General features: G+C 39.5%; 1 protein-coding gene across 6 annotated transcripts in view; it reads right to left on the bottom strand.

The window, feature by feature from the left end:
- RGS7 (regulator of G protein signaling 7) overlaps nucleotides 1-27,345 on the bottom strand; it is a 374,326-nt gene that overhangs the window by 44,380 nt on the left and 302,601 nt on the right. For all 6 annotated transcript variants that reach the window (XM_075924826.1, XM_075924827.1, XM_075924830.1 and 3 more), the window contains 3 exons: nucleotides 12,361-12,425; nucleotides 9,238-9,314; nucleotides 9,057-9,138 (listed from right to left, as the gene is read on the bottom strand). In XM_075924826.1, the coding sequence (XP_075780941.1) occupies nucleotides 9,057-9,138; nucleotides 9,238-9,314; nucleotides 12,361-12,425 (224 nt within the window). The remainder of the gene's footprint in view (nucleotides 1-9,056; nucleotides 9,139-9,237; nucleotides 9,315-12,360; nucleotides 12,426-27,345) is intronic.

Consider the following 27,345-nt stretch of genomic DNA (forward strand, 5'->3'; position numbering starts at 1 on the left):
AATGGCTCTATAGTGGTAAATATCTGATTCTTATACTGAGGTGTGAAATTCAGTGGAGATGTCTTCAGCATAGACCAAAGGAGGAGGAGCCAGTGCTGGTGATAATGGTTATAAAGCTCATAAGTAAGACTCTGGAGACTGAACTCCTCTAGTACCCAATGGAACTGTTCAAAAAAACAGCCACAAGAGTCTGTTGTAGGAGGTGGTAGGAGAGTGTGTTGTTTCTTTCAGCAGTACTGGTCTAGGGGTCTATGACCTCTACTTAGGTAGCAGAAGTAATGGTGGCGGAGGACCTGCAGATGCTATTGTCCCCTTCAGTGCAAAGTCCCTATGTCCTCCATCACTGCAATCAGGCTTAGAGGGTACCAAAGTTGGCTCCAGCACCAAGGTATATTTGGTATTGTGAGAAGAGTTTCGAAGCCTTAGATTATGAGCTCCTATCACCAGGGAAGAATGGAGCCTAAACAAGACCCTTTCTAAGAGATGCAGTCTCTGAAATGAGGAGATTTGAGGCTATTTGTGGGCTGTCTCTCTCAGGAAATCTGGAACTCCTCTTCCGAGAAGCCCTGCTGGTACCTTCCATGTTTTTATCCCATGACCCTTTTGTTTAGGGGGATATGGTGGTAGATGAGGAATTATGTTCATTTGGAGTCCACTGAATAGGGATTATCTGATCCCAGAACCAATGCAGGTGTGCTTCAACATTAAGAGTCTAAGCTTAATGTCCCTATTTGGGATACTGAAGAAATCTTGATCTTGGTTGGGATGGGCATGTCTCCCAAGCAACAGATACAATGAAAATGAATGTCACTGATCAGAGTAGGTTCCTAGCATGTGAGACAATTTTTGAATCTTTTCCAGGAGCCACACATACCTTAGGGAGACGGGAAGAGGGGGGGATGCAGGAGTGTATAATAAAAAACTGAAGAATTTAAAAGAAAACCTAACAACTGAACTAAAATGAAGTAAAACTAGAACTGCCCCTATGGTTAAAGCTGCAATAAGATCTTCTTAGAAGAAGCCATGCAAGAAAGTTCAGTTCAGGTTGAGGCACTTGAAAAGGAACTGAGGGTGGTTTACCTGTGCAGCTCTTTACATCTTTCCTACAGGGCACATGGATGCCTGGAGTTCATGTGCAAGATGAAAGGGCCTGGGTAGCAAATATTTCTGATGAAAGGTGCATGTGCACCTGCAGTGTGGCACTCAAAAGGACATTATACAAAGAATTTTAGAGAGACATTTTTATATGTAATACCTTCACTAAGGCTTGTTATTCTGCTCCTTGTAAGCTGTCTTAAACATGTGTACTCACAACAGTGTTGCATTTGTGAGGCACTTCTCCTTTTAGGAATAAGAGGCTAAGATTTTCAAACCCACCTAAGGGATTTGCATGCCCATTTTTGAGTTGCAGTTGATACCCAAACACCTAAGACAATGAATAGTACAGTCATTATATATGAAGAAAAATATGTAGGAAGACACAGATTTTATCAAAACTGCCAAACGAATTCACTGTGTGCTTATGCTAGAAATAATGCACATTTTGCAATTGTATATTTGCAAACACTATTTTCTGGTGTTTTTAATATAATATACATATATTTTTCTACAATCAATGGCTCCATCCCTGCTCCTATGAATGTCATTGGCAAAACTTCCTTTAATTTCATTGGAATTAGGTCTTTTGTGATGATTTTGACTCTTCAAAATGTTTTAAACAAAATGGAAGAGAGATCATTTGAGGACAACAAAAAGTTGCAAAAGGATGCTTTTCCCTTGTTTCTACATAAAAGTTGAGTCAAAGATAGTTATTTGTCAAGCTACAAATACTGATCATAAGGATGTGTTGGATTACATTGATTTCACATATATTTAATCTACAGTAATTTCTAAATGTTCTCAAACAGCTTAAAAACAGACTCTTGACAAACAAATGTTTGAACAGTGTATGTAAACAATTGCTCATTGCACCATTAAAAAGCTGGATTCTGATTGGTTTAAAGGACAACCCTAATGTGTACACGTGTTTATGCTTGAAGAGAATGATATTGTATTATATTTCATTTGCTCTTATGGAGGTGAACCCTTGAGAGCTTTTGTGGAGGATCAAAAGCATGCTTTATATGATTATGATTAGTAATACTAATCATCTGTCAAATAGACAGCAGCTACCTGGAAACAATGCTAACCTTTAAATCTTAAGTAATTGAAAACTAGATTGGAAAAAAAGCACTAGAGAATCCACCACTGCACTGGCAGCCAGGAATAGACATTAGTTTATTTGAAAGCTAATTTATTTTTAGATTACCACTTGATGAAGTTAAGTTGCATTAATTTTACAGTAACTATTGATAATTTGTCAGTTGGCTGAGATTTGATTTTGGACAGCAAATACATAAACATTCATACATGTGAGTTATGCTATATTTATCTGATCTTGGTGTTTGTGAATATTAAGATATTGGTAATGCTGGCATACATCACTGAAGCTATACATATCGGCTACGTCTACACTGGCATGATTTTCCGAAAATGCTTTTAACGGAAAAGTTTTCCGTTAAAAGCATTTTCGTAAAAGAGCATCTAGATTGGCAGGACGCTTTTCCGCAAAAGCACTTTTTGTGGAAAAGCATCCGTGGCCAATCTAGATGCGCTTTTCCGCAAAAAAGCCCCAATCGCCATTTTCGCGATCGGGGCTTTTTTGCGGAAAAGAAATCTCTGCTGTCTACGCTGACCCTTTTGCGCAAAAGTCTTTCGGAAAAAGACTTTTGCCCAAATGGGAGCAGCATAGTATTTCCGCAAAAGCACTGACAATCTTACATGAGATCGTCAGTGCTTTTGCGGAAATTCAAGCGGCCAGTGTAGACAGCTGGCAAGTTTTTCCGCAAAAGCAGATGATTTTGCGGAAAAACTTGCCGGTCTAGACACAGCCATCTAGTTTTACTGAGTGGGATTCAAAATAAACTATTTTATGCATAGGCCTGTCTCTTCAATAGGATGATAACTTTTTATAACAAGAAAATCATCCCTAGCTGCCTTTCTAACAGGATAACAGAGATTTTAGGTGACATGTTGCCTTAATCCAATCAGAATTATTAAACAGTCTGTTAGCCTTCTGAATTATACGAGAGTTTCTGAGAGAATACTGCTGATGAGCGGGGGGGGGGGGGGGAAGGGAGGGGGACAAGAAAACCCCCACAAAAGGTCTGGAAGTACTAAACTAATGTCACAACATGCCACAAAATGTAATGCATTTGCATTAGGATTTTATGTGGGGAAATATTCCACAGAACTCTCATATTTATTACTCTGCTGGTTGACTTACCTACTGTTTGAGCTGACTTTTACAAACCAATCTTAGTTCATCAGTTTCTGTAATTATCTACTTTCTCCACAGGTTGCATAGCTTCCCATATTTGAATTATCCTGAATTTTCACTTGAACTTGAAATGTTCATGTGGTTGCACTTTTTTTTGTTAGGGGAAAATCACAATTAATAGCTATGCTATACTAATATAATAATAATATACACCAACCCAGAGGATAGTTATCACACCCAGCTCATCTGAAGAAGTGGGTTTTGCCCATGAAAACTCATAATACTAAATATATTTTTGTTAGCCTCTAAGGATTACTTGTTGTTTTTAATGTTACAGACTAACACTGTTGCCCCTCTGAGACAAGCTATCATATGGTTCATAAAGATGTTACACAACAGGTTAACTATCAAGTTTAGAAGATAGACATAGGTGCATGCAGTGTATCTCAAACAGAATTTTCACAAAAATGTTTTAGATGCATGTATGTCTCATGAACACTACTTAAATGCCAAGAATACCATATTTTACAAGGCTTTGTTTCATTAACCATGATGCATGACTATACCAACTGTAGCTTTGGGAGTGCCAACTGCCTAATGGGCAGGTGCCTTACCTGTTGTCATGTATTATGAAGCATGTATATATATATTGGACATGGACTTTCAAGGCTTAAGAATCACTCAGGGCTGAATGGCATGATTCATATTTGCTTCAATCAAACTGTTTGAAACCTTTTCAAAATAATTAAAATGTTAGACAAATATTTTATGGCAAAAGTAGCTTATGGGATTTGTAGTATTAAAAGAAGGATCCCCCTCATATTCAAATTAAATTCAGTATTTTGTAATGTCGTATACGATGACCTTGAAAGATGGAACAAACACATAAAAATACCTAAGACTCTCCTGCTAAACTCTAGCTAGATGGTAACTATTAACTAGTTAGTCAGTTGTTGAGAATGGAAAGGATGAGATGATGCAAGGCCACTCTTCATAAGAGATTTATTTGTATAGTTTAATTTAAAATGGGGGTAGACACCCACAGATGTAAACTTGCAGCAAATTTCAACATGGAGGAAAATTGGCTGAAGGTGTCAGCTATTTTAAAAAGGGAAATTTCTGTGGTACTGAACGGCTACACAAAAACAATCCTATGAAAGATCAGACGCGGAAACTCTGGGAAATAATCATGTTGCTGATTTTTAGATCATGATATAATTTCAACCTCCTTTTCATGTTTGTCACCTCTGTAGGTGCTACAGTTAGCAGTTACACTACTAAGAGCAAGTTGCTGTCTGCATTACATGAAAGGCAACATTAGAAAAACAATGCATTAATATTCTGGGACCAGCACAGTTTTCTGAAAATAATTTACTTTAATTTAAAGATTTATAGATTATAGGGATCATTTCCCTGTGTATATCAGACCACTTATAAATGAATTTGAACCGTAAGTACTGTCCAGAAAATAATTACATTAATTTAAATCCTAGCAAGAAAATGCATTCATTTAAAGGTTTACTGCAGCAAGTTAGCTATGTGTCAGTTGTCCTTGATCAGTATCTAAAAGAGGTAATCTCACAGCAAGCACAGGAAATGCTGTTCTGCAGTGGGTTGCGGAACATTTCAGGGGATTTATTGTTTTAACACCATCATGGGCAATTGAAACAAGCTGTAAGTTCATGGATTTTAATTGAGATAATGATTCATGTAGGGGTGATGCATTATTTTATAAAAACATTAATCAGACATTTTACCGTTACTTTTTAAACAATAACCTCTTAATTTCATTTGCCTTGAAAAGAACTGACCTCCTTGAGTATAGCTTAATTTATAAACATGGTTGACTAACGTGCCAATCCTTCTGACCAATTCTTTGTGGATTCTTTAGTCCAGTATTTGTAGATATTGTAGAGATTGATGGGTGGCACTATTTCTGGGAGCAGTAGGAAAAGAGTGGTTTCTTGTTACTAGGTACAGTACCTAGCAATACAACAGAATAACCGTAAAATGTGGAAATTAGATTATGCCTGGAAATCATTTTATATAATGAAAGTATGAGAGTACAGCAGTAATCTTCAACCTTTTTTCCCATTTGTAGACCCTTAACAAATTTCAAATAGAACTGCAGACCCCTTTGGAAATCTTAGACATAGAATCATAGACCACTAGAACTGGAAGGGATCTCAAGAGATCAACAAGTCTAGTCTCCTGCCCTTATGGCACAGCCTCAGAAGTCGGCAAATCATAGGCTGAAAACCACTGCACTAGACTGAACGTTAAAGGGAAACCAAACAGTGCAATAACAAAATCATTCTCCTTCTCTCTGAAAAATAACAAATGTAAGCACAAACAAGTTTGAAATAAATCCTCCCTAAGACACTTTCTTTGATTCATCAACCAAGTTTCATCATTCTGTAAGCAAATTCTTGGAAAAAGTCATGTACAGTCTCTAATTCCAAAAAACAATTGCTGCAATGATTTCTAGTCAACTGTCTAGACATAATACAGTACAGAAGCCAGCCTTCCATAGGTGCGCCCCTTGGTCTGAGCACACACTTCTCTTCAAGAGTTCCACCCTGAGCTGAAGATATTATTTGACCTTTATGTGGCAAATAAAATTATTTTTTCCCATAAGACCCTGATTCACTTTTCTTGATCTTAGTACTGTAATTAATATGATCATCCATGCCATTATTTTTGATCACTAGATACAGCTCCGTTTCTGGAACTTTGTTCTCCTGGTTACACTCTTTTCAATTATGGTTACGTGTGAATCCCACTTCTAAATTCCTCCACTAAAATATCTCCCTGGATCCACATCTTGACTTCCTCCTCTTTTCTAAATTATTATCTCGGGCCAGCTCTTTCCTGAAATCATATCTCAGTATGATTTCTAGCTTCCAGCTAGAAAATGCAATCATTTTTGCATAAGAAATTTCAGTGGGAGGAGTATAGTTTTATTCAAAATACCCTGCAAAATGTTTTCTTTTTTTCAAACCATAAACTGAACTAATATACAGTTTCCAAAAACTTCTCAGTAATAATGTGTATTTTGGGGTAAAACTATTTCATTTTTTTGAAAATTAAACTGAAAACTTTTTTTGTAATGATTTCCTAAACATTTTAACACAGACAGACATTTTCAGGTTTTGGTTTATGGTTTACTGGTCTGCATGTAAAAATTTAATTTTTAGTCAAAAAGCCATGTTTCAACTAATTTTTTTACCAGCCCTTATACAGGCACATCTGTATTACCTCAACTTTTTCAACCTTTCTTCATTTTTTTTCTCACTATCAAACTTACCTATTTCTGAGACTGATAGGACTTGATTCAACTCAGTGTAACCAAAACTACTATCTTACTCATTGGAAAAAAAAGACGTATCAGACAAATCTTTAATGTTTCCCTTTCCTACTTCTTCTATTGAAATGTCATGCTATCTTGATAGTCAGGAACTTAGATTTCTGATTTAGACCCAAAATACTTTTGTGATCTATATCCCCTAGGTCTGCCTACATCAAATGAAAAACATCATCTGATATGTACATCTGACTACAATTTAGGCAAAGCTTTTATCAGATATCATTTGCCCTCATCCTGGAATCTGTAATTTATTCCTTTATTGTTTCTTAAATCTTTACTCTTCAAACTTCAGTGGCTCATCTCCCCACCCAGACTTGGAAATAGAAACACATCTTTGCCAATCTCCAAAATCTTTACATCCACTTCAGAATTAAGTGCAAAAGTCTCTCAGGCAGCAAGGTTCTCTGAGTCTGGAGAGTTCTTTAGAGATTCTCAGAAATTCCCTGATGGAAGGCAAACAGATTTCAGTGAGTTTGTGATGGAACCTTTCCAGGCTGGGTTCCTATTAGCTCATCTGTCCAGCTCTTGACTCCTTGGCAGCACAGCTGGTGGGGAGCCAAGACCCTGGAAACCTTCCTACTTAGCTGTAGCCTCTGAACTTCCAAGCCCCCGATTCATCTGCTGCTCACCAAACAATCTGATTCCACTAGGAGCCCTGGAAGTGCTGATTCCCAAGCTCCCAAGTTTGCAGATCTTCTACAACAGGGTCTGCCGCGGGAGGACTGCCCCAGAACCAGGGCTCCAAATCCTCTTGTGGAGAATACTAAAATGTTTGGTTTTCATTCCAAATTTAAACAAACCTAAATGTTCAGATATTCAAATGGTCCATGACACAGAATAACATTTCTCTGCATACCTCTATACTCGTTCTGTTCTTTAGCTCATTCCTATGGAAAACAAACACCAAATATCTTTCTGTTCTCCCTCCATACATCTCTATAGTTGGTGGACATTACAGCTCCAATTCTGTCCTATGATATGCACATCATCTGTAACAGTTTTTGTGTCTTTCTCCACTCTATGTTTATTTCAAATCCTCTTTCCCCTAATTTCACTGCACCGTCTCTCAAACAAATGAGTCCAGTTTGAGTCTTTGGTGGTTCTCCAACCTCATTCATTCTCCTTTAAAAGTCTTCATTACACCCTCTCCAATTCCTCCCCCACTACCGCCAAAAGTAATCAGTGAAATATTAATCAGATTTTTAAAATGCATATAGTTATAGTAATCTAATATTTTATTAGCTAAGAACTTTTTACTTTGTATATAATTTTTATTCTGTCTATGTCTTTTAATACACAGCAGTGCAGGATACACCCCATATTCTATTAAATTAGCAAAGACATTAGGTTTTTTCCCACATGCAAAGGAAGGGGAAAACTTTTAGTTCTCCACATATTCTGCAATGCTCCAACAACATTGCCAATACTCAGGATTTTATTGCAAGTTCTGTGCTAGCTGGTGATTTTTCTTCAAGCCCCACCTCTCAAAAATCAATTGATCACATGGCAGCTTCAGGTTTCTTTTTTTTTTTAAGTATGTTGCTGGCCTTCACAGCTGTGGAGAAAATTTTGAACATATGACCCAAATGCATCCTAAAGGCTCAGAAATCAAATACAAAGAACTGGAAATGAATCATTTAAAAAGTACATTATTTTGAAGCAAGTCTCGTGATTTTGAGGTTCCTGTCTCATAAATTTTGAATGTTTTGAATTAGCAATCCTAAATCAAATACATTTTTTTTTATTAAAAAAAATCCGACTACGTCATGTCTCCACATCCAGAAAACAGCATGGAACATGGGTACATCTGTAATGTTGGAGCAGTGGAGTAGTGAGGAGGGAGCGGGGGGGCCGTTACCCCTGGGCGCCATGTGATAGTTTAGTCCCCCTCTCCTTCCCCTGTCATCCCTCGGCTCACCTGCTCCTCCTCCACCTGCCACTGCAGATTGGACACTCCTCCCCTCCTCTCCGCCTCCAGCCCAAACCTTGTCCATCTCCACTGGCATGTTAAACTGAAGGGGGTAGGGAAAGACGCAGTACAAGCTCCCCCCTCCTCTCAGGGTTGGGATCATCCATGTGCCAGGTTCGGGGCCTCTCCGCACAGTGGAGGGGGGAACACAAATTTTGCCTTTGCCCCCAGGCACATAACACCCTTGCTACACATCTGTGATGGAGTGGAAAAAATGTGAATAGACCACATGCCACCACTATAAACAGATAAGTCCTCCAAAAGAAGACAGGTGCCTCTGAACTGCTCCCAAATGATAACAGCTTTGCTGTGACCATTTGGAAGCAGGAGAGAAGGCATCTGGCTTTGCTTGGATTTTCATATTTATCTTTGGAATGCTTACAATCAATATATTTACTTACCACTGGTCTGTGTACATCCCAAAATGCTCGCTCCTGGCTATCGAGGATTTTTCTTTCTATTTTGTCTCTTTTCTTGTCCACTCTGTCAATATTGCAGAATATTTAAGACAAACAACATTAACTGCAGTGCCTCTAAAACAGTCAATGACAAATACAGCAGTAAAACTTCAAAGAAACTCACTTTGCTTGTGCTTCAGCTTGCATAAAAATAAACTCCCATTTCCGGGCAAATGCTCGCTGTAGCCTGGCCAAACTCTCCTGTAAATACAGTATAAACTAATTTAACGGTGCTTTAACTTATTTATTGTCTCTCAGTTTTAGACTATCTTCCAAATCTCTAAAAGATGATGTTACACTGAAAAGTCACAAAACTCAGGCCAGTGCTAATATCTGTTTATCTGGTAGAAAGAAGCAGACACAGCACAGGACAGAACACAGGGGCAAATATAATGTAGACTTTGTTTCTTTAAGAGCTGGAAATCTGCTGAAAAGTCTGGGAACAGTTTTAAGGAGTTGGGGTGGATTCTGCAGAGTTTGGTGCTGCCAGAAAAAAACATACCAGCAGCAACTTTTAGGAGTGTGCTTCAATTATAAACTGTAGCCAGGTCTGGAAATGTAACAGTGACATTAGTTTGGTACTGCCATTGATTCACGCTGAAACTGCCATTTGTCTTCTGTATGAGCTGTTTGTGTTGAGCATTATTGGATATGTTGTTTCTAGAGATTACTTTAAGCTGGAACATTAAAAAGCTATTTTTGGAATACAAACTCCTTGTACAGAAAATTGACTGCCGGTTATATGCTTTTAAAAATATTTGCAGACTAAAGCTATTTTCGTGTAGAATATCCATTTCATAATAAATATTTTGACAAGTCTTGGCATAATTCTGCACTCAGATTTGCTGGTAAATCTTGAACAATTCCATTGGTAGCAATAGAATTATTCTGGACTTTCACTGATGTAAATAGAAGCAGAATTTGGTTTACTGACTTCAAGAGAGTTTGAGATATACAATTTCTCCCCATGTCCCCCTTTTTGTGTTAATTATAATAAGAGTCACTGAAAAAATGTCTAGGAAATTGGTATCAAATAATCTGATTGTGACCGTATTACATATTGACAGAAGACTAGCAAAGGGATATGCCTTCACAATCCAATCAATAGGCCACAAAATCTTATAATAAGATAAGAACATAAGAATGGCCATACTGGGTCAGACCAAAGGTCCATCTAGCCCAGTAGCCTGTCTGCCGACAGTGGCCAGCACCAGGTGCCCCGAGGGGGTGGACCGAAGACAATGATCAAGCTATTTGTCTCGTGCCATCTATCTCCAGCCTCTGACAAACAGAGGCAAGAGACACCATTTCTATCCCCTGGCTACTAGCCTTTTATGGACCTAACCTCCACGAAAATATCTAGCTTCTCTTTAAACTCTGTTAGGGTATGTCTACACTAGCTCGTTAATTCAAGCTAAGAAGGCAAATCAGGCTACCGGAGTTGCAATGAAGCCCGGGATTTAAATATCCCGGGCTTTATTTGCATGTTCCCGTCCGGCCACCATTTTTAAATCCCCCTTAGTTTGAATGAACTGTCCGCGGCTACACGCGGCAGTTTAAAGTTAATCCGAACTAAATTTTTAGTTCGGATTAATTGTTACACCTCATTCCATGAAGAGTAACAGTTAATCTGAACTAAGAATTTAGTTCAGATTAACTTTAAACTGCCACATGTAGCCGCAGGCAGTTCGTTCAAACAAAGGGGGATCTAAAAATGGCAGCCGGACGGGAACATACAAATAAAGCCAGGGATACTTAAATCCCGGGCTTCATTTGCAAATCTGGTTGCCTGATTTGCCTACCTAGCTTGAATTAACAAGCTAGTGTAGACATACCTTTATACTCCTAGCTTTCACAGACTCCTCTGGCAAAGAGTTCCACAGGTTGACTACGCACTGTGTGAAGAAGAACTTTCTTTTATTAGTTTTAAATCTGCTACCCATTAATTTCATTTGGTGTCCTCTATTATGTTCTTCTATTATGGGAATTAAAAAATACTTTTCTTTATTCACCCTCTCCAAGATACCATGGATAACACTCATTCTGCTGTAGCTCTTTTTGGCTCTAGCCAAACTGGAGGCCTTACACACTGTAGTACACTTCTGGAAAACATAGGGTCACGTTTGTCTTCAACTGCATAAGATTAGTGAACAGTTCACCTAATGCTGGGAAAACAGTCTCTACACAATTAAATTAGAGATGGGCCCAAGCCAAAACTTCACTTCCCAAACACCCCTGAGCTTGGGAAGATACGAATTCAAACTTTGCAGTTGGACCCCCTCTCTATGGCTTCTTGCACCAACAACCTGGATCCAAACACTGCAAAATTAGGAGAACACTTAGGATTTCTTTCTATCTATTGAAAATGTCCTCACCTTAATACCCCTCTAAATTGTGCAGCTGCACGGATTCCCATTAAGACCTGCACAGGGACTCGGGGCTGCACCAGGAGCAAGATTTCTCCCCAAGCCTTGAGGTTGCCGGGGCCAGCAGGGAGGAGCCTCTCCCCACTGGCTCCAGCTCGGAGCTGCCATGGACAGCTGGGGGCACCTGTCCGTGCCATCCCCAGCATGGAGCTGCTGAGGGTAGCAGGCGGGAAGGAGGGAGGGAAACCCTCCTGCTGGCCTCAGCACAAAGCTTTCAAAGATGGGGAAAAGGGTCTTTCCTCACTGTCAGCATCAGGGAGCCTCAGGTAAACTCAAGTCCCAACCCCCTGACCCGTCTTGAGCCCCAGTTCTGAGAACCATCCTGCACTCCAAAGCGCTGGCCCCACCCTAAACCCCCAGTCCAGAGTGGGTCCCCCTCTTGCACACCAAACCCCAGATCTGAGTCCCTCCCCAAATCTTGAGCCTCCATCTTTCACTCCAAGCCCTTCATCTTCAGCCCCACCCGAGAGTCTGCACCCCCAGCCCATCAAGTTGCAGAACCCCTTGGCCCCACTCCTGCAACTTGATTTTTTTTGTGCCCCACTATGAAGGTGTATCTAAGAAAATTCATTCCACTCAGGGGTGAAAAGAATTAAAGGGAACATGGCACACACTCTATTTTCATTGCTTAGTATAATATAGCAGGCTCCTGTATACAACAGTTGCCAAATGCCTAGGAACCAGTTCAAACTGCTCCATTTATAAACCAATGCACTAGAAAAATTCTGTGGCCTTTGTTTCTAATGTACTCTATATTCTGCTGAGCTTTGAATTCTCCTTTATTTGACAACTCATTTCCAGGAAAGGCCCCAGGTACTTACTGCTTCATAGTCTGCTAGCTCAAGACGTGCTTTGTTTTGCATTGTTCGCTTGCAGAGGTAAACAGCTAGAACACAAAAAAATAAATCAATCATTTCTTGCCATTCCACAAACATGAAAGCCCCAGAAATCAAAATCTCAAGGTTTCAACCACATTCCATTGACACTGGCTGGTAGTTTCTTTACCTCTGTGTTTCTCCCTCTATAGCAGCGGCACGTTAGCCATTAAGCCATCGGGGAAATGGCCAATTGGGGTAGGAGGTCCTGGAAAAATGGGCACTCCTGGAGCCCCAACTCACTCCAGCTGCCTGGTGCTCCTGCTGGAGAATGGGGGCTTGCACCACTCCCCGCTCACCCACCTAAAAACTCTGGAAGCCTTTGTACCCCAACCCCACTCCCTGGCAGGAGCACTGGAGGGGGATGGGTGGACTGCAGATGAAAGGTATAGGGAGGGACTCCCACTCTACCCTGGCCTAGAGCTCTAATTTGCTTCTGCTCCATAGTCAAAAGTTTTAGAAGCTTGGGGGGTGGGGTTGTCAATACATCAAACAGAATATATGCTGAAGTGTAGCTTCCTGCAGAGCGATTAATTTCATAATTATACAGATCACTTCACATAACAGCAGTAAAAAACAAAGCACTGAAGGTGGGTTGTTATTGTTCTTTTTTGTCTGTTCAGTTTTGGTTTAAACCTAGTGGATTATCAGGAGATATTGTCCTATTTCATTGGCAGAAGGATTTTCTTTATTGCCAATTTATATATCACTTTCCCTTTGCACAGACACCCATCTACATCAAGAGAAACTTGCCATTAAAAAGAAAAAGGGAATAACACATACAAAAACTAAAGGCTTGGTAAGTGTGTCTGCATATGGGAAACATCTGTAAGAGAAAATGTGACTGAAAATGAAAAAGGAGCAGCATATCTTTACATGCAATAGTGGGAACAAAGGTAGTCTTATTTACACTGTGGTAAATTCAAAGTACTTTCTATGAGTTTGGCAGCCTTGTTCTGGATTCACATCTGTGTAACTGAACTGAATTTTGCCAACAATATTACAAGCAACAAATGCTGAAAAGAAAAGGGTTGAAAATCAAACTAAAGTGAGACAGAAGACAAATGTTAGCATTACTCACAAAGTCATTACATTAGATCCTTGATCCTGCAGCATAGTTCATGAATCCAAAGTTTCTATTCAGTTAAACTGCAAATCCTACATGCTTCATTTAGGAACAAATCCTACCCTCCATTCCAAGCCTCGGTAACTGTATTTAATACAGTGGATTCCCCCAGAAATGAGGTATAAGAGTGAGAATTTCCCCTCACAAAGCTGAAGAGCAACATGATAATCCTTTCATGCCTTCACAACCCACCTCTTCTGTGGGGTATTTTGGCCTTTTGGTTTGATTGATATATATAATCAAGGATCCACCAATCCATCCTTGGACTCTGTGCTGGGCAAATAGAGACCTCACAAAGCTAGGCTATGAGCAAAGGAGTCCTGGGCCCCCAACTGCATCCCTACATAGAAAAATCCTTTTCTACTGCTGGCACAGATTTGAAAGTTTTACCTCTAAAAACTCAATCCTAGAGTCCCTAGAACAGCAGAAGGCACTTGTGTCAAATCTAATCTTGTATTTTAAGGAGGTCAAATCAATAATGCTTAAGATTCACACACACAAAATTCACTTCAAACAAAAGAATAAATCTTACGAATAGTTTCAATCTGACTCCCCCAGACACAAGGCATTCTGTTATTTTACTGGAATCACACAGGGTGAAATCCATCAGAGAACATAACGTTCAGAGGCACTTGCAATAAGGCCCACTGATGGAGGTGAGGTGAAAAGGGACAACTGCCCCAAGGCCCAGCAATTCAAAAAGGCCTGGGGCCCCCAGCTGCCGCTGTCACTACTGCACACTGCTCTGGGGGGCAGTGTGGCACACTTTGAGCAGTGCTGAGGTCTGGCTGTCCTGCCCCACCCCTTCCATCTGAAGCCCTGCCCCTTCCAGGAGCACGGAGCTGGCCCACCCCCTTGCCCAGGGGCCCAGAAACTCTGTAGACTCCCCAACTTGTGATGAATGTAACTGGGACTCCTGATATTACCTAATGCAAAGAATTAAAATTTGGCTCGCATGGTATTGGGTCTATTCTCCATTTGTTTTCTTTCCATTTTCCTCAAAAGAGATTCACTCCATCATCTCAGATATTCACTCTGATCTAAAAGAAGAGGTGCCTCCTCTGATAATACAAAGCTATATCTATCATCAATTGTTACAGGTGATTTAGCAGGCTGAGGTACAGAATTTAACAGCCCCAATTTCAATGCATTTTTAAAGCACCATATAGGTATGCTACTGCTTTAGGCTTGGTAGAGTCCAGCTTCTTTTTCTTATTCTTTTCAAAATTGTTTTCTTAACTGACTGAACAAGCAAAATGACCCTGTCAGTGATAGTTCTAATATATTGTGAAGGTTTTTTTTAATGTATTTATTAAAGATGACTACAAAGGGTTCAAGGAACTCCATGAGTTGAGTTTAAGGTAGTAAGGTCCTTTAATCTCTTTAACATCTCTTTAATTATACTTAGAAAACTCCTATTCTCTTCTTTTGCTTGGCCTATTGTAAAACTAATATTCTTAGAGGATAGTTGCCAACCTATTTTCAATATATTTGTTGTACTTTGTTCATTGTCGTCAGCCTAATATCCCTTTCCAAAATATTTATTCCTTCAGGATCAGAATGGCCATAGCAGAACAGGTCAATGATTCACTTGTTTGGAAGTTTTTCTTTGTCAGTTTCTAATCCAAGATGAGTCAGATGATGGGCTGAACACCCCATAATTTGCTTAATTCTGCTAGACCATGGCAATTTCATGAGGACCCAAGATAAATACTATAGTACTTCCCCCTGACAATTATAAGAGTCTAATACTGTTTCAACATTTACTATCTGGAGTAAAATGACAAGGGCTCACAGTTCTCATGCTTCTAGACATATGCTCATCACAGATCAATGGGACTGCTTATGTAAGTGCTACCTCATGGGAGCAAGAGTTGTAAATTCAGGTCCCTGGCATGACTCTTAAATGGTGATAAAGATCAGGAACTTAAAATGCCATTGCATTCTTTCCTTCAGCGTAAATAACTTTCTGTAGCCCTAGACTAAAGATTCTTTTTTTTTCACCAAGGTAAACAAATTTCAACAATAAAAGTGGGGTGACACCAAATCTGAATGGTACATAAGTAACTGTGGGACCTAGAGAAGTAAGGTTCATTGAACTGAGCTTCCTTAGTGAGGTATACCACCTGGAGACCAGCATCTGGTCCTGAAGCATGAGGATTGTCAGCCTTTGCCATTTTATCCCAGTTAGAAAATTTCAGAACAAGATTAGACTCCTTTAATTACAACATCTGCTGTTATACTATGTTATTTGTCTCAGTAATATCTTGTGGCAACGAGTCCCACGCCTGTCTCCTTGAAATTTCCATCTAATGACTTCTTTTTAGTATGCACATTTCTCAGCCAGGACTTCAAAACTATTATGTTTATCCCTCAAGCCTTTCCTCCAGGGTATTAAAATGCCTCTCTTATTTTAGTAGTCTAATGATTGTACCATCTGGCCTTTTTTATACTCATTAAAACTCTTTCTACATGTCAGTGTACTTAAGGCAGAGTCTAAAGTGTGCCCTGGAGGATTTATCTGTCTGGGATGTAGGACATATCTGCCAATGCCAAGGCAGAAGAAAATGGTGCTCAAGGACACTTCAACTCTTCGGTTCGATTTCTCCTCTCACCCTCAGCTTCCCAATCATTATACTGTCAGCACTCACACTTTGAACATGAATGCAGCCATTCTGGAATATTGTTAAGGGCTTCTTGAAGGCAGCAGCTCAGGAATTTGAGTTGGGTTGTTTGCACTTTCCTAGACAATAATAATACTTTAACTCTTCTAGAGTGTACTTTAGCAACAGACCTCAAAAGAAGGGGCAAATATCACCCTCCTTTTACAGAAGAGGAAACTGAGGTACATACAAGTATAATTTTTGTTAAGTTTAAGAGGAATGGGAGTTGGAGTTAGGGATGCCGCAACAAACCCTCCCTCAAGGCACTGATTGCACAGTACTTCCCTGACCTTTCCTTGCCCCATCTATAACAAAAGCAGTTTACAGTTACTACAGATGGTGTAGTCTGGCTTGCAAGAAAGGGAGCAAATGAGTCAACTGTTTTCCTCCCTTCGTCTAAAGCAGTCAGTCATAAACAGCTGGTTCAACAACAGGGTGAAAAGCACAAGCCCTTCACTTCTCCCCACCCCAAACGGCACACCTCAGACAGACAGAGAATTTGCTCCACCCATGAGTGTCCCATTGGCCTGGCTGGAGCTGCCCCCAAATATAGAGGTCAAACTATGCTTATGGAGAGGCAGACCAGAGTTCCCACTGTTTGGAATTCACATTGCTGCTATGCATGCGTCTCTAGAGAGGGAAGTCTGATCTGTGGAAATGCTTTTAACAACAAAGGCCTCTCGTTTTTACACATTTATATGTATGTAGGGGGAGAAGGAGTTGACAAGTTTAAGTAGGTGGTGTGCCCTCAAGAAGACCACAATGAGGTCAGAGGCACAGTTACATGGGGAACTATCACATTGTACAAACTGGTTACGTTGCTCTCTGGAAAGCCATCAAAATAGTACTAATTGAACTTTTCAGCAAACAGTGTCATGTGCCAAAATAGAAGTTAAATACTGCATATGTAACTTCATAATTGACAAGATAGGGCCCTAAACATTGTTTGGGCCAACCATGAAGCAATGTCTGCCATCCACTACAAACCAGTTCAAAGCAGTCAACAACTAGATTGTCACCGGTGACAGATCAGAATTTGGCCCGCTCATTTTTAGCACATCTCACAATAAATCCACCATCTCAGTGAAAGTACCTAAATGCGACAAAATGCTTCATAAAAATTACTTGACACGAGAACAAACAGTCTATTAATGCAACAAAACATGATTCATAATCTCAGTTTGCCAAACATGGACTGCAACATACAATCTTATTTTAGTGCTTGTATATTTTAGCATGATTTTGCAATCAATGTGATTGCTTTTTTCAGTAAAACAAATTATATAGTTGTAGCAGTAGCATATGATTTAGAACTGATTGGAGTATCATGGAAAAACAGAGATTGAGTGGCAACTTTTTTAAAGATTGTATCAATGAGCAACGTTCCACAAATTCAGATGCCCACGGCAATTTAAATGTACAAGGAAACAGACGAATGCCTCACTCAAAGGGATGTTCTACAGCATTGGACTGGAACCCAGGAAACCTAGATTTTAGTCTCATCTTTGCCACTTAAATACTGGATGATCTTGGACAGGTCACTGAATCTCTCTGTGCCTCTACTTCTATAAGATGGGGATAATAAAACTGGCCCTTCTTTATAAGGCACATTGAGATCTACTGCTGGAAAATGCTATACAAGAGCTAGGTATTTATATTAGAACAGTAAGTTTGTTCTCTTCCCCTCAACTTGCTTTTCTGTTTATTTTTTGTTGGGTTATGCTTTTTGAGGCAATGTGCTGTGACTGTTTCCCCCAACTACTAGACATAAGCCCCACTTAAAAATGATCTGTCTGGGTAATAAGATGAGAATCTATTTAAATCAACGATAACCGCTCCCCTCCCCATTTAGCCTGTCTATACATAGGAATGAGACTCCTAGCCCTGCCAAAGGAGCTGATGTGACTACTCTAAAAATAGTTATGCTCACGTTGCTTTAAAGTTACAGCATGGGCCAGAGCTTGGGTTCTGAAGTCTGATGGCGGAAGGGGCTTGAGTGTCCAATTTCCAGCCTGAGCTATAACTTCAAAGCACCGCCGACACAGCAATTTGTAGGTGATACACCAGCATACCCTGCTAGCAAAACTCTTCTCACCCAGAATAGCTAAGTTACAAAATGTGGGCAACTTGACAGTAAAATTACTGAACAAATCCCACTGAGATATGCGCGTAAGAGAAAGAGAGAGAGCTGGGCTTCTTCTTCGCAACAGCATTTAAATATATTCAGTCACAAAAAAACATTTTCAGGGTTCATCCATTTTCAACTTTCAACTGCTTAATTATAGTTTAGATCTCATGTAAAGCCTCTGCAATTTTTTTAAAGTAGACCATAGAGATAATTATGAGGCTTCACACTAGACACAAGGAAGTGGACTAATTATACATTACACATATACATTTAGTGGAAAACCCACACGCCGAATCTAAAAATTTAAAGCCATAAAGTTAGTTTGTTGCTCAGATAAAGTCTGATCAAGTTTCTACCAAAGTCAATGACAAAATTCCCACTGATTTCAATGGTACCAAGACTGGATCTGTGGAGAATAGAGACTTGCAGCCTGACCTGAACCCAACAGAAATTGGCTAAAAATGTTGGGTGCCAGTTAGAATGGAATGACTCACTTGGGTCAGGTTCAGGTAGAGCTTTAAATTAGTCCCAAGACAACTGGTGGGGGGAGGGGCTAGTGGAGATGGCATTCACATAAGCTGTTTCCAAATGAAGGAGAGAGATCCACGACATGTTCCACCTGTAAGTGCAGCAATGTGGCCAGCCAGGATTCATCACTGGATATCCCCTGCACTACTCCGCCTTGCACCTTACCCCAACAGCCTAGTATGGAGTACGTCATGGTGCACTTGCTGCAACAATTCAGGAATTCTGAGATAGTGATTGTGGAGTGGGGATCTGTAAATAGCTAATAATCCTGTGGCACTGTACTACACTAGAGCCCAGGTCCCCTCCAGCTCTGACTCTCCCCCCCATCCACCTTGTACCTGGATTCCTGCAATGGAGCCAGACAGCAGGTGGCAGTGAAGATGAAAGGGAGGGAGTTTACTCATCAGATGTCGAGTGATGGGCTGCCCAACCACTGTCTGCCCTGGCTGTGATCTGAGTGGTCCAGGGATCTGTGGCCTTCCCACAATGCAGGTATTGGTAGGCCAGGGCTCTTTGATGTCCCATGGTTGAGGGGAGGAAGGAGAAGCAGTGCATGTTTGTGAACTGCAGAAGCATATGGCCCATTTGCAATGTCCCAAACATGTTGCTCGTCTAGCTCCATATCTTATCTGGCAACCCAACTTGAACCCAACAGAACCGAATTATAGGTGTTTGGTCATGTCAGGTATGAAAATGACTTGACTGATTGATGTACAGGTTACCTGTAGTCTAGTTGGGTTCAGGGTGGATCTGAGGACATCTTGATAGGAGACTCCACATAGTAAATTCAGACGAACCCATCTACATTACCACCATGGAGATGGATTGTTATCTTGAATCCCAGTGAAATCAGTGAGAATTTTAAATGCACAAGAAACTGAGAGACAGGTTAAATGTCTGAGGGGCAGAAGGGAAGGGAAAAATCTTTACAAGAGATGAGATTTTTTGCTAAGTGCATCTTTCAATGGAAAGGTTACACCTTTTTGTTCAAAACTTTTTTCAGTTTAAAGACTCAATGACACTGTGACAGCACATGTTGATTTTGCCAAACTGTTTTGATTGAAAAAAATGTAAAAAATAATTATGAAAAAAATTGTTTCAACATTTTTTAAATAAAACATTTTGACTTTTTTATTTGAAACCACTTTTTGTTTTGAAATTTCTTCCTTTTGTATTATTTTTAAAATATTAAAAATACTTACATTTTTGGGAGAAACCCCAACATTTTGTTGCTGGTTAAACAAATTGCTTAGTGTGAACTAAAACTAAATCTCTCTCTCTCAAACCCACATACACAAGCAATTAGGTATTTTTGCCAAAAATTACAAAAAAATGTAATTTTGACCTAAAATTAAAGTGAGCATTTATTAATTCTTCAGAATCACCTGCAAACTGAAATATCCATTATTTGCACAGCTCTAGTTACAGGGGTAAAGGCATAACTATCAGATCATATTTGTTGTAGTAGTTTCAGAACCTTAGTCTGAATTTTTTTTGTAAGAAATATGGCCCTTGTGGTGCAATCCTATACTGAAACAAAATGAGAAAGGTGCATGGGACAGTGTCTTGATTGAACTAGATCAGTACAGAAAAAACAGTATATATTCAGACTTGGGGTATCGCCACACTTGCCTCCTAGTTCAGACTAGGGAGGCAAATGAAGCATACTGAAGTTGCTAATGAAGCATGGGATTTAAATATCCCACGCTTGATTAGCATATTCGCAGCCGGTCGCCATTTTAAAATGCCGGTAGCCTGAATTAACTTGCAGTGTGTAGACACGGTAGTCCGATCCAAAACCCTTCCCTCGAATTAACTGTTACTCCTCATTGCATGAGGAGTAACAGTTAATTCGAGGGAAGGGTTTTGGATTCGACTACCGCGTCTACATGCGGCAACTTAAATTGTGCAACAGGCATTTTAAAATGGCGACCGGCCATGAATATGCTAATCAAGTGTGGGATATTTAAATCCCACGCTTCATTAGCAACTTCGGTATGCTTCATTTGACTCCCTAGTCCGAACTAGGGGGCAAGTGTAGACATACCCATAGTCAATAAAAATTCAGATATAATAGCAGTGTGGCATCCAGATAGATGTAGAATTTGAAAAGTCAATATAACTACATATGGAAGTAACACTGATTTCTTCTGTGTAACATAGACCATAATAAGAAAAAATTAAAAACCCTAACATGGACACTTTATTTGGTTTACAGAGTGCCTGATAGAGGTTAATTTTGTTACAAACGCAATTCATAGGAATTTATAGATGTTACCTTCATCTATTTCTCACAGAACTCAAGTGTAGTTGATATTATCTATAAGACCGAATTCTGGCCTCAGAGTCAATGGGAGTCATGAACATACATTTAGTATGGCCAGTAAAAAAGGATAACAAGATTAAATAAAGATAATTTAGCAATCTTTGACTGTGCCTGATGAAGAATTAAAGTAAATTCGCACTGAAGATCATTGACAACAGACAAATCTGTAATGAAGTGCCAATGTAAGTATCGCAAACTTTTCTAGTGCCATTTTTTCCATTATTAGCTCTCTAATGTTTCTAGAAATTAAATTTTTATTTCTGGTCTCTATGATGTTCACTTAACTCAGATTTCATTTGCCATTTAAGCATGAAATACAAAATGCCAGTTTTCACATGAACAAACTGGGCACAAACTCTCATCATTTAGTCTCAAGTATCTACAATGCAATTATATCCTTTTACATAACCCTGCTGATGTCCAGGTATTACAGACTTCAATGGTTTTGGAATACCCTACAATCACATACTACTCCTGAATAAAGTCACTCCCATGTCTTTTGTTAGCTTCCGATTCACAGACTGGCAGATTTAAATTTTTGTATTAATAATTAAATAGTCTAATCAGTTTAGTTTCTTTAAAGTAGTGATTTGAAAGTAATTCTGAATATTGTGAATTATTTTTATAAATCTTTAAGTGTATTCTTTCTAGAAGAAATTACATTGTTTATATTGAATGAAGCCAGGATTTAAACACTGATTAACAATGCATTATAGTAATGAAATGAAACAGCAAACAGATGTTTAAAAACAGTTATTTGGGTCACATTTGATTAAGAAGTTCTAGAGAAGTTTTCCTATGCACATTTAGGAAAATATGGGCAAACTATCTGGACAGGCTGCACAAGAGAATTCTCTTTTTTCTCAGTGCTATGTTTATATGAGAGAAAAAAATTACACTTCTGTGGTAAAGGGCCTTCCACTTTGGAATCAATCTTGAGGCCAGGAAATATGAAAAGTCACTTGTCCTCTTATGTTCTGCTGGCATGGTTCATGTCAGCCAAGGCATGGTTGATTGCTGATTCCAAAGATAAAGTTCACTAAGGGCATGTCTACACAGCAGTGTTATTTCGGAGTAACATCAGTAATTCCGAAATAACATAGTGAGCATCTACACAGCAAACCTGTTATTTTGAAATAGATTCAAAATAACGGGCTTCTGACTCCAACTTCTATAAACCTCATTGTATGAGGAGTAAGGGAAGTTGGGAGAAGAGTGCTGTACTTCAAAATTAGTGCTGTGTAGATGTGTCCAAAGTCAAAATAAAGTATTTCGACTTAAGCTACGCAATTGTCGTAGCTCAAGTTGCGTAGCTTATTTCAAGTTTAGCCCTTCCATGTAGATATGCCCTAAAACAAGTAGAAGGACAGTAGTGCTACGTCTACACTGGCCCCTTTTCCGGAAGGGGCATGTAAATTTCAGCAGTCGTCGTAGGGAAATCCGTGGGGGATTTAAATATCCCCCGCGGCATTTAAATAAAAATGTCCGCCGCTTTTTTCCAACTTTTAAAAAAGCCGGAAAAGAGCGTCTAGACTGGCCCCGATCCTCCGGAAAAAGCGCCCTTTTCCGGAGGCTCTTATTCCTACTTTGAAGTAAGAATAAGAGCCTCCGGAAAAGGGCACTTTTTCCGGAGGATCGGGGCCAGTCTAGACGCTCTTTTCCGGCTTTTTTAAAAGCCGGAAAAAAGCGGCGGACATTTTTATTTAAATCCCCCGCGGATTTCCCTACGACGACTCGTGAAATTTACATGCCCCTTCCGGAAAAGGGGCCAGTGTAGACGTAGCCTAGGAGTATGTCTACACAAAATGTTTATTTTGAAATAACCTATTTCAGATTTTTTCCCCAAAATAGCTTATTTTGAAATAGCACGTCTATACCACAGGGAAGCCTCAAAATTAGTCTGAGGCAGGCTTGTCTAATGTGGAAATGCTACCTCAATTTAGAGCCCCTAGGAGGCACTGGGGAGTAATTACTTTGAATGGCCCTGGGAAGGAGTTATTTCGAAATAGCAGTAGTGGGGCATCCACACTACTGTTATTCCAAAATAACTATTTCGGAATAAATGTTATTCCTTGTAGATTGAGGATTACAAATTTTTAATTAAGCTGTTCGTTATTTCAAAATTATTTCTAAATAACAGAATTGTTATGTAGATGCACCCTAGATGCCCCGCAGGTATGGACAGCTTTCCTTCTGGTGGTCTGTCATCATCAAAATTTGACAGGCTTCAGGACAAAACATAGGGCATCTTGGTTCCAACAAGCTTTGAACCGACACTTTCACTGCATCTTTTGTATGTCAGAGATGGCTTCTGGTGACTAGTGTAGCTCTGCACAGTAATATAATGGGGTCTGAATTCACAGAATCTAGAACTGGGAAAAAAACCCTTGTAGGACTAGTCTAACTCCAAGCTAATGCAGGTTTGTTCCCTTGAATACATGTACTAGCATTTTGTTCAGACTAATTTTGTGCATGTTGAGCAATAGGCCTTCCCCATTGTGGGATGAATCTACATGCTAACAGATGATATTCTTCAGCCAGTCCTTCCACTAAGCTACTGGCTCAGGTATTCTGAATATACTAACAACTTTGATAGGATTCAGTTGTTTTACATTAAAAGGAAATACAGAAATTCAGTACTGTTCAGGTTCAACAACATTAACAAGATGCTGTACACCAGAAGGGAGACTCTAGGATCCAGCAGTTTGGGAACAAGACTGAACAAAGTCCGGAGACCAAGTTTTCACTCCGAGCTCTACCATTACCTCTGTCTGACCCTGTATCATAATTTTCACATCAGTAAAATGAAGTTAATGTTACTTATTTGGCTTTGGAAAGTGCTGTGAGATCACAGGAGGAAAATGACTACCCAAAAGTCAATGGGTTATTTTATATTATTAATGACGAGGAGCAATGGGCTCAAAGTATGAACAATTGCACTTGCTTGTAAGATTTGAACCAAGGTGTGAAAGTTTTCCAAGAGAAATGTTCAAGCCCTGTAGCTTGATATATAAAATTAGACAGGGCAAGGCACTGACATCAGTAATACCACTCTGAGAACCAAATCTGCAATGTCAGAGAGATGGGTGAGATGACCTAAGAGGTTTTATTCCCAGCTCTGGGTTCTATGAATTTAAAATGTGTTGCTATGCAGAGCCACATTCCTCACACACAAGTAGTACTGAGGCACTAAGCTTTAAGAAATATTCTTCTATTAATGCCTGAGAATATTCATGTTTTATTGCCACACCTGCCACAGGCCACTGGCTCATATTTATGGATTGATTTTTTAGAGAGGCTAAACCAAGGTGGGCAATAATTTTCTCAGGGAGGCCACTTAATAAATTTTGGTACTGGTCATGAGCCAGCTTCCACCCCTCTCCACCCTCCAGAAGTGGCAGGGCTTGGAACTAGCCTCCCATCAGAGCTGTCAGAGGCTGGAGGCTTTGAAGTAAAACACACAGCAGAGGGATCGCAGGTCATGGCCTCGCCGCTACTGCAGCAATTTAAAGGGCTTGCAACTCCTGGTTTTGCTGCTCCTGCATCGCCTGGCAGCTCCCTGTGGTTGCGGTGGCTACTTAAAAGGCTAATGGCTCTGGCCCCTGCTGGAGTAGCACCACAACTGGGAGAAAGGAGCCATTTAAATAGGATTCTGCTGCCTGAGCCAGTGCCCAGAATTTGGTGGCACAGGCAGCCGGATATAAATAGAAAGCGGCCAGATGCAGTCCGAGGGTTGTATCACAGTGTGAGGTGGGCTGGATCCGGCCCCCAGGTTGCATCCTGCCTAGCCCTGTTCTAAACCCCTGTAACTCCCACTGAAGTCAATGAAAACAGTGGGTCCTCAATAGCCCTCAAAACCACGTTGCTTATGTTTTGGCAGTTTTCCTAGGACTCTTGTTTGACATTTAGTTTTAAAAAGTATGGATATCTACACCGTAAATGCATCCAACTTTCCAAATTATTCAATGGAAATAAATTAGTAAAATGACTGCCTACTAAAGAAAGAAAGTTTGAGATAACAGGTCAAGCTTTCCAACATGCTTTTTAAGCTGTGAAAGCAAAATGAGCAAACAGATTCTAAATGGAAAATTAAGCTGCATAAAAGCATGGCTTATGATTGCAATTGCCTGTCTGGGCTTGCATTTATCTAATGTAAGTTGTGTTCTGCAAATGCAACCGAGGCATGATAGGCCTGGTTCAGCAGCAACATGGCTGACTTGGGTTCTGATTTGGAAAGACAATATCCCTAGAAAGGAAAACTCTGGAAAAGAAAATTGCCACAAGAATATTTCCACTGGTCTTTTTGTTCTTTTCTCCCATTTCCTAAAGAATCCCTGATAGCTGAAGCTTTCAGACTTCACTTTACATTCAGAAAAAGAAAACTGGTATACTGTTATAGAGGATAATTTCCTTATTTTACTATAATTCAGCCTAGATAAAAAGATTCATGAACATTCATAGTAGGTGGGTGAGATACTAACCTTTAATGGATCAACTTTTGTTTGTGAAAGAGACAAACTCTCAATCTATACAGGGCTCTTTTGATCTGAGAAAGAAACTCAGGAGTGTCACAGATGAATACAAAGTGGAACAGCTTTATAGACTAAGTAGTCTATTTATTTATATAGAGAGTTAAATTATCTATCTATCTATCTATCTATCTATCTATCTATCTATCTATCTATCTATCTATCTATCTATCTATCTATCTATCTATCTATCTATCTATCTAAAGAGATTCAAGGTGAAGCAGCCAGTAACTCCTTTGCAGTCATAAGGACACAAAATAGGGTTAATGAGTCACAGATTGTTGTAATAAGCCACAAATCAAGTTACTTCATCAGGACCGTGATTTTTTTATGTCTAGCAAAGTTATGAATTTAAGCTCTTAGGCTCGTCTTTTGAAGGTGTTGTGCAGGCCTCCTTTGAAGATGAGGACTGAGGCGCCACATATGCAGTGATCAGTTTGTGAAAAGTATTTGCCCATGGGCAATATGGTGTTCTTGTCTTTTATCATTTTGTTTTTGTGTGAGTTCATTCAATAGAAGAGCCACGGAACTTTAAAGCTTGCCTCTTTTACCAGCATAAGTTGCCCAAAGATCTCCTGAAAAATCAAGATGATTTTTTAACTCCTCATTTAGGTGAAAGTGCAGATTTGGTATTCTGAAAATGGAAAAGTAGAATTTTGCTGCAAACATATGTGAAATTTGATGGATATCATTTATGTAAGGCCAAATGGTAGCTAGACATACAAGTTGCACAGGGAGTTTAGTTAATGTCACCTTAAGATATTAGATACACAGATTTTCTTCTTTTGTTTGACAGATAGGGATAAACAAAAGGTCTGTTTGCTACAGATACATTTGAATTAAAATAGAGATGAAAAACACATGAGAGAAAGCTGAAAGTTATTGTTTATATCAACAGGGAATTGAAGCTCTGCATTGAAGCTATTGATAGTGTATTCTGTCAACTGCTCTGTCAAACGAATTCCAAGCTTTCTCAACATTTTGTAGATAGTTTGATGCTGGCAACTATTAAATGTATTTGCCAATTTAATTTTAAATCTTTTTCTCTATTTTTACCTACATCTGCTTTTTTCTAAAGCACTGAACTAATCTGCTAGCAAGATGCAAAACTAAAGTGTATTTTTGCAAGACAACAATACTATTGAGGGACATTTTGAACATTTCATTTCTGATTTTCCACAGAGTATTTTTGTCTGGAATTCTGTAGCATTTAACACACTAGCATTTGTAATTGACTGCATCCTATTTGTTTGATTATTTTTATAATCTTCCAACCTCATGACTTCTACTTGCTAAATTTACACACACACTCATATATCCATGAAGAAGCAAACAACTCACAAATCCAAGTCTGACACCTGAACTTTCATATCACCTTACACCCACTGGGTTTTTTCCTCTTTCTCTCTCTTTAAACAGAATCAGTGGAGTCATGAAAATACAGGTCCTATCTTTGGCTCCCCAGAACCCAAACCTGCAGTCTCCTGTCTATTCTATCTCTATAAACTTATCCTGTCCTCACCTTTTGAAATTTTCTCTCTCTTCCATCCTGCATCATCAGTGATGCTACTGTCTATCAAATATCCACATATTTAATTCTCTTCTCCAATATTTTTCCCTTTCCCACTCAT

This window comes from Pelodiscus sinensis, chromosome 3, assembly GCF_049634645.1.
Source record: "Pelodiscus sinensis isolate JC-2024 chromosome 3, ASM4963464v1, whole genome shotgun sequence".
Classification (NCBI taxonomy): Eukaryota; Metazoa; Chordata; order Testudines; family Trionychidae; genus Pelodiscus; species Pelodiscus sinensis.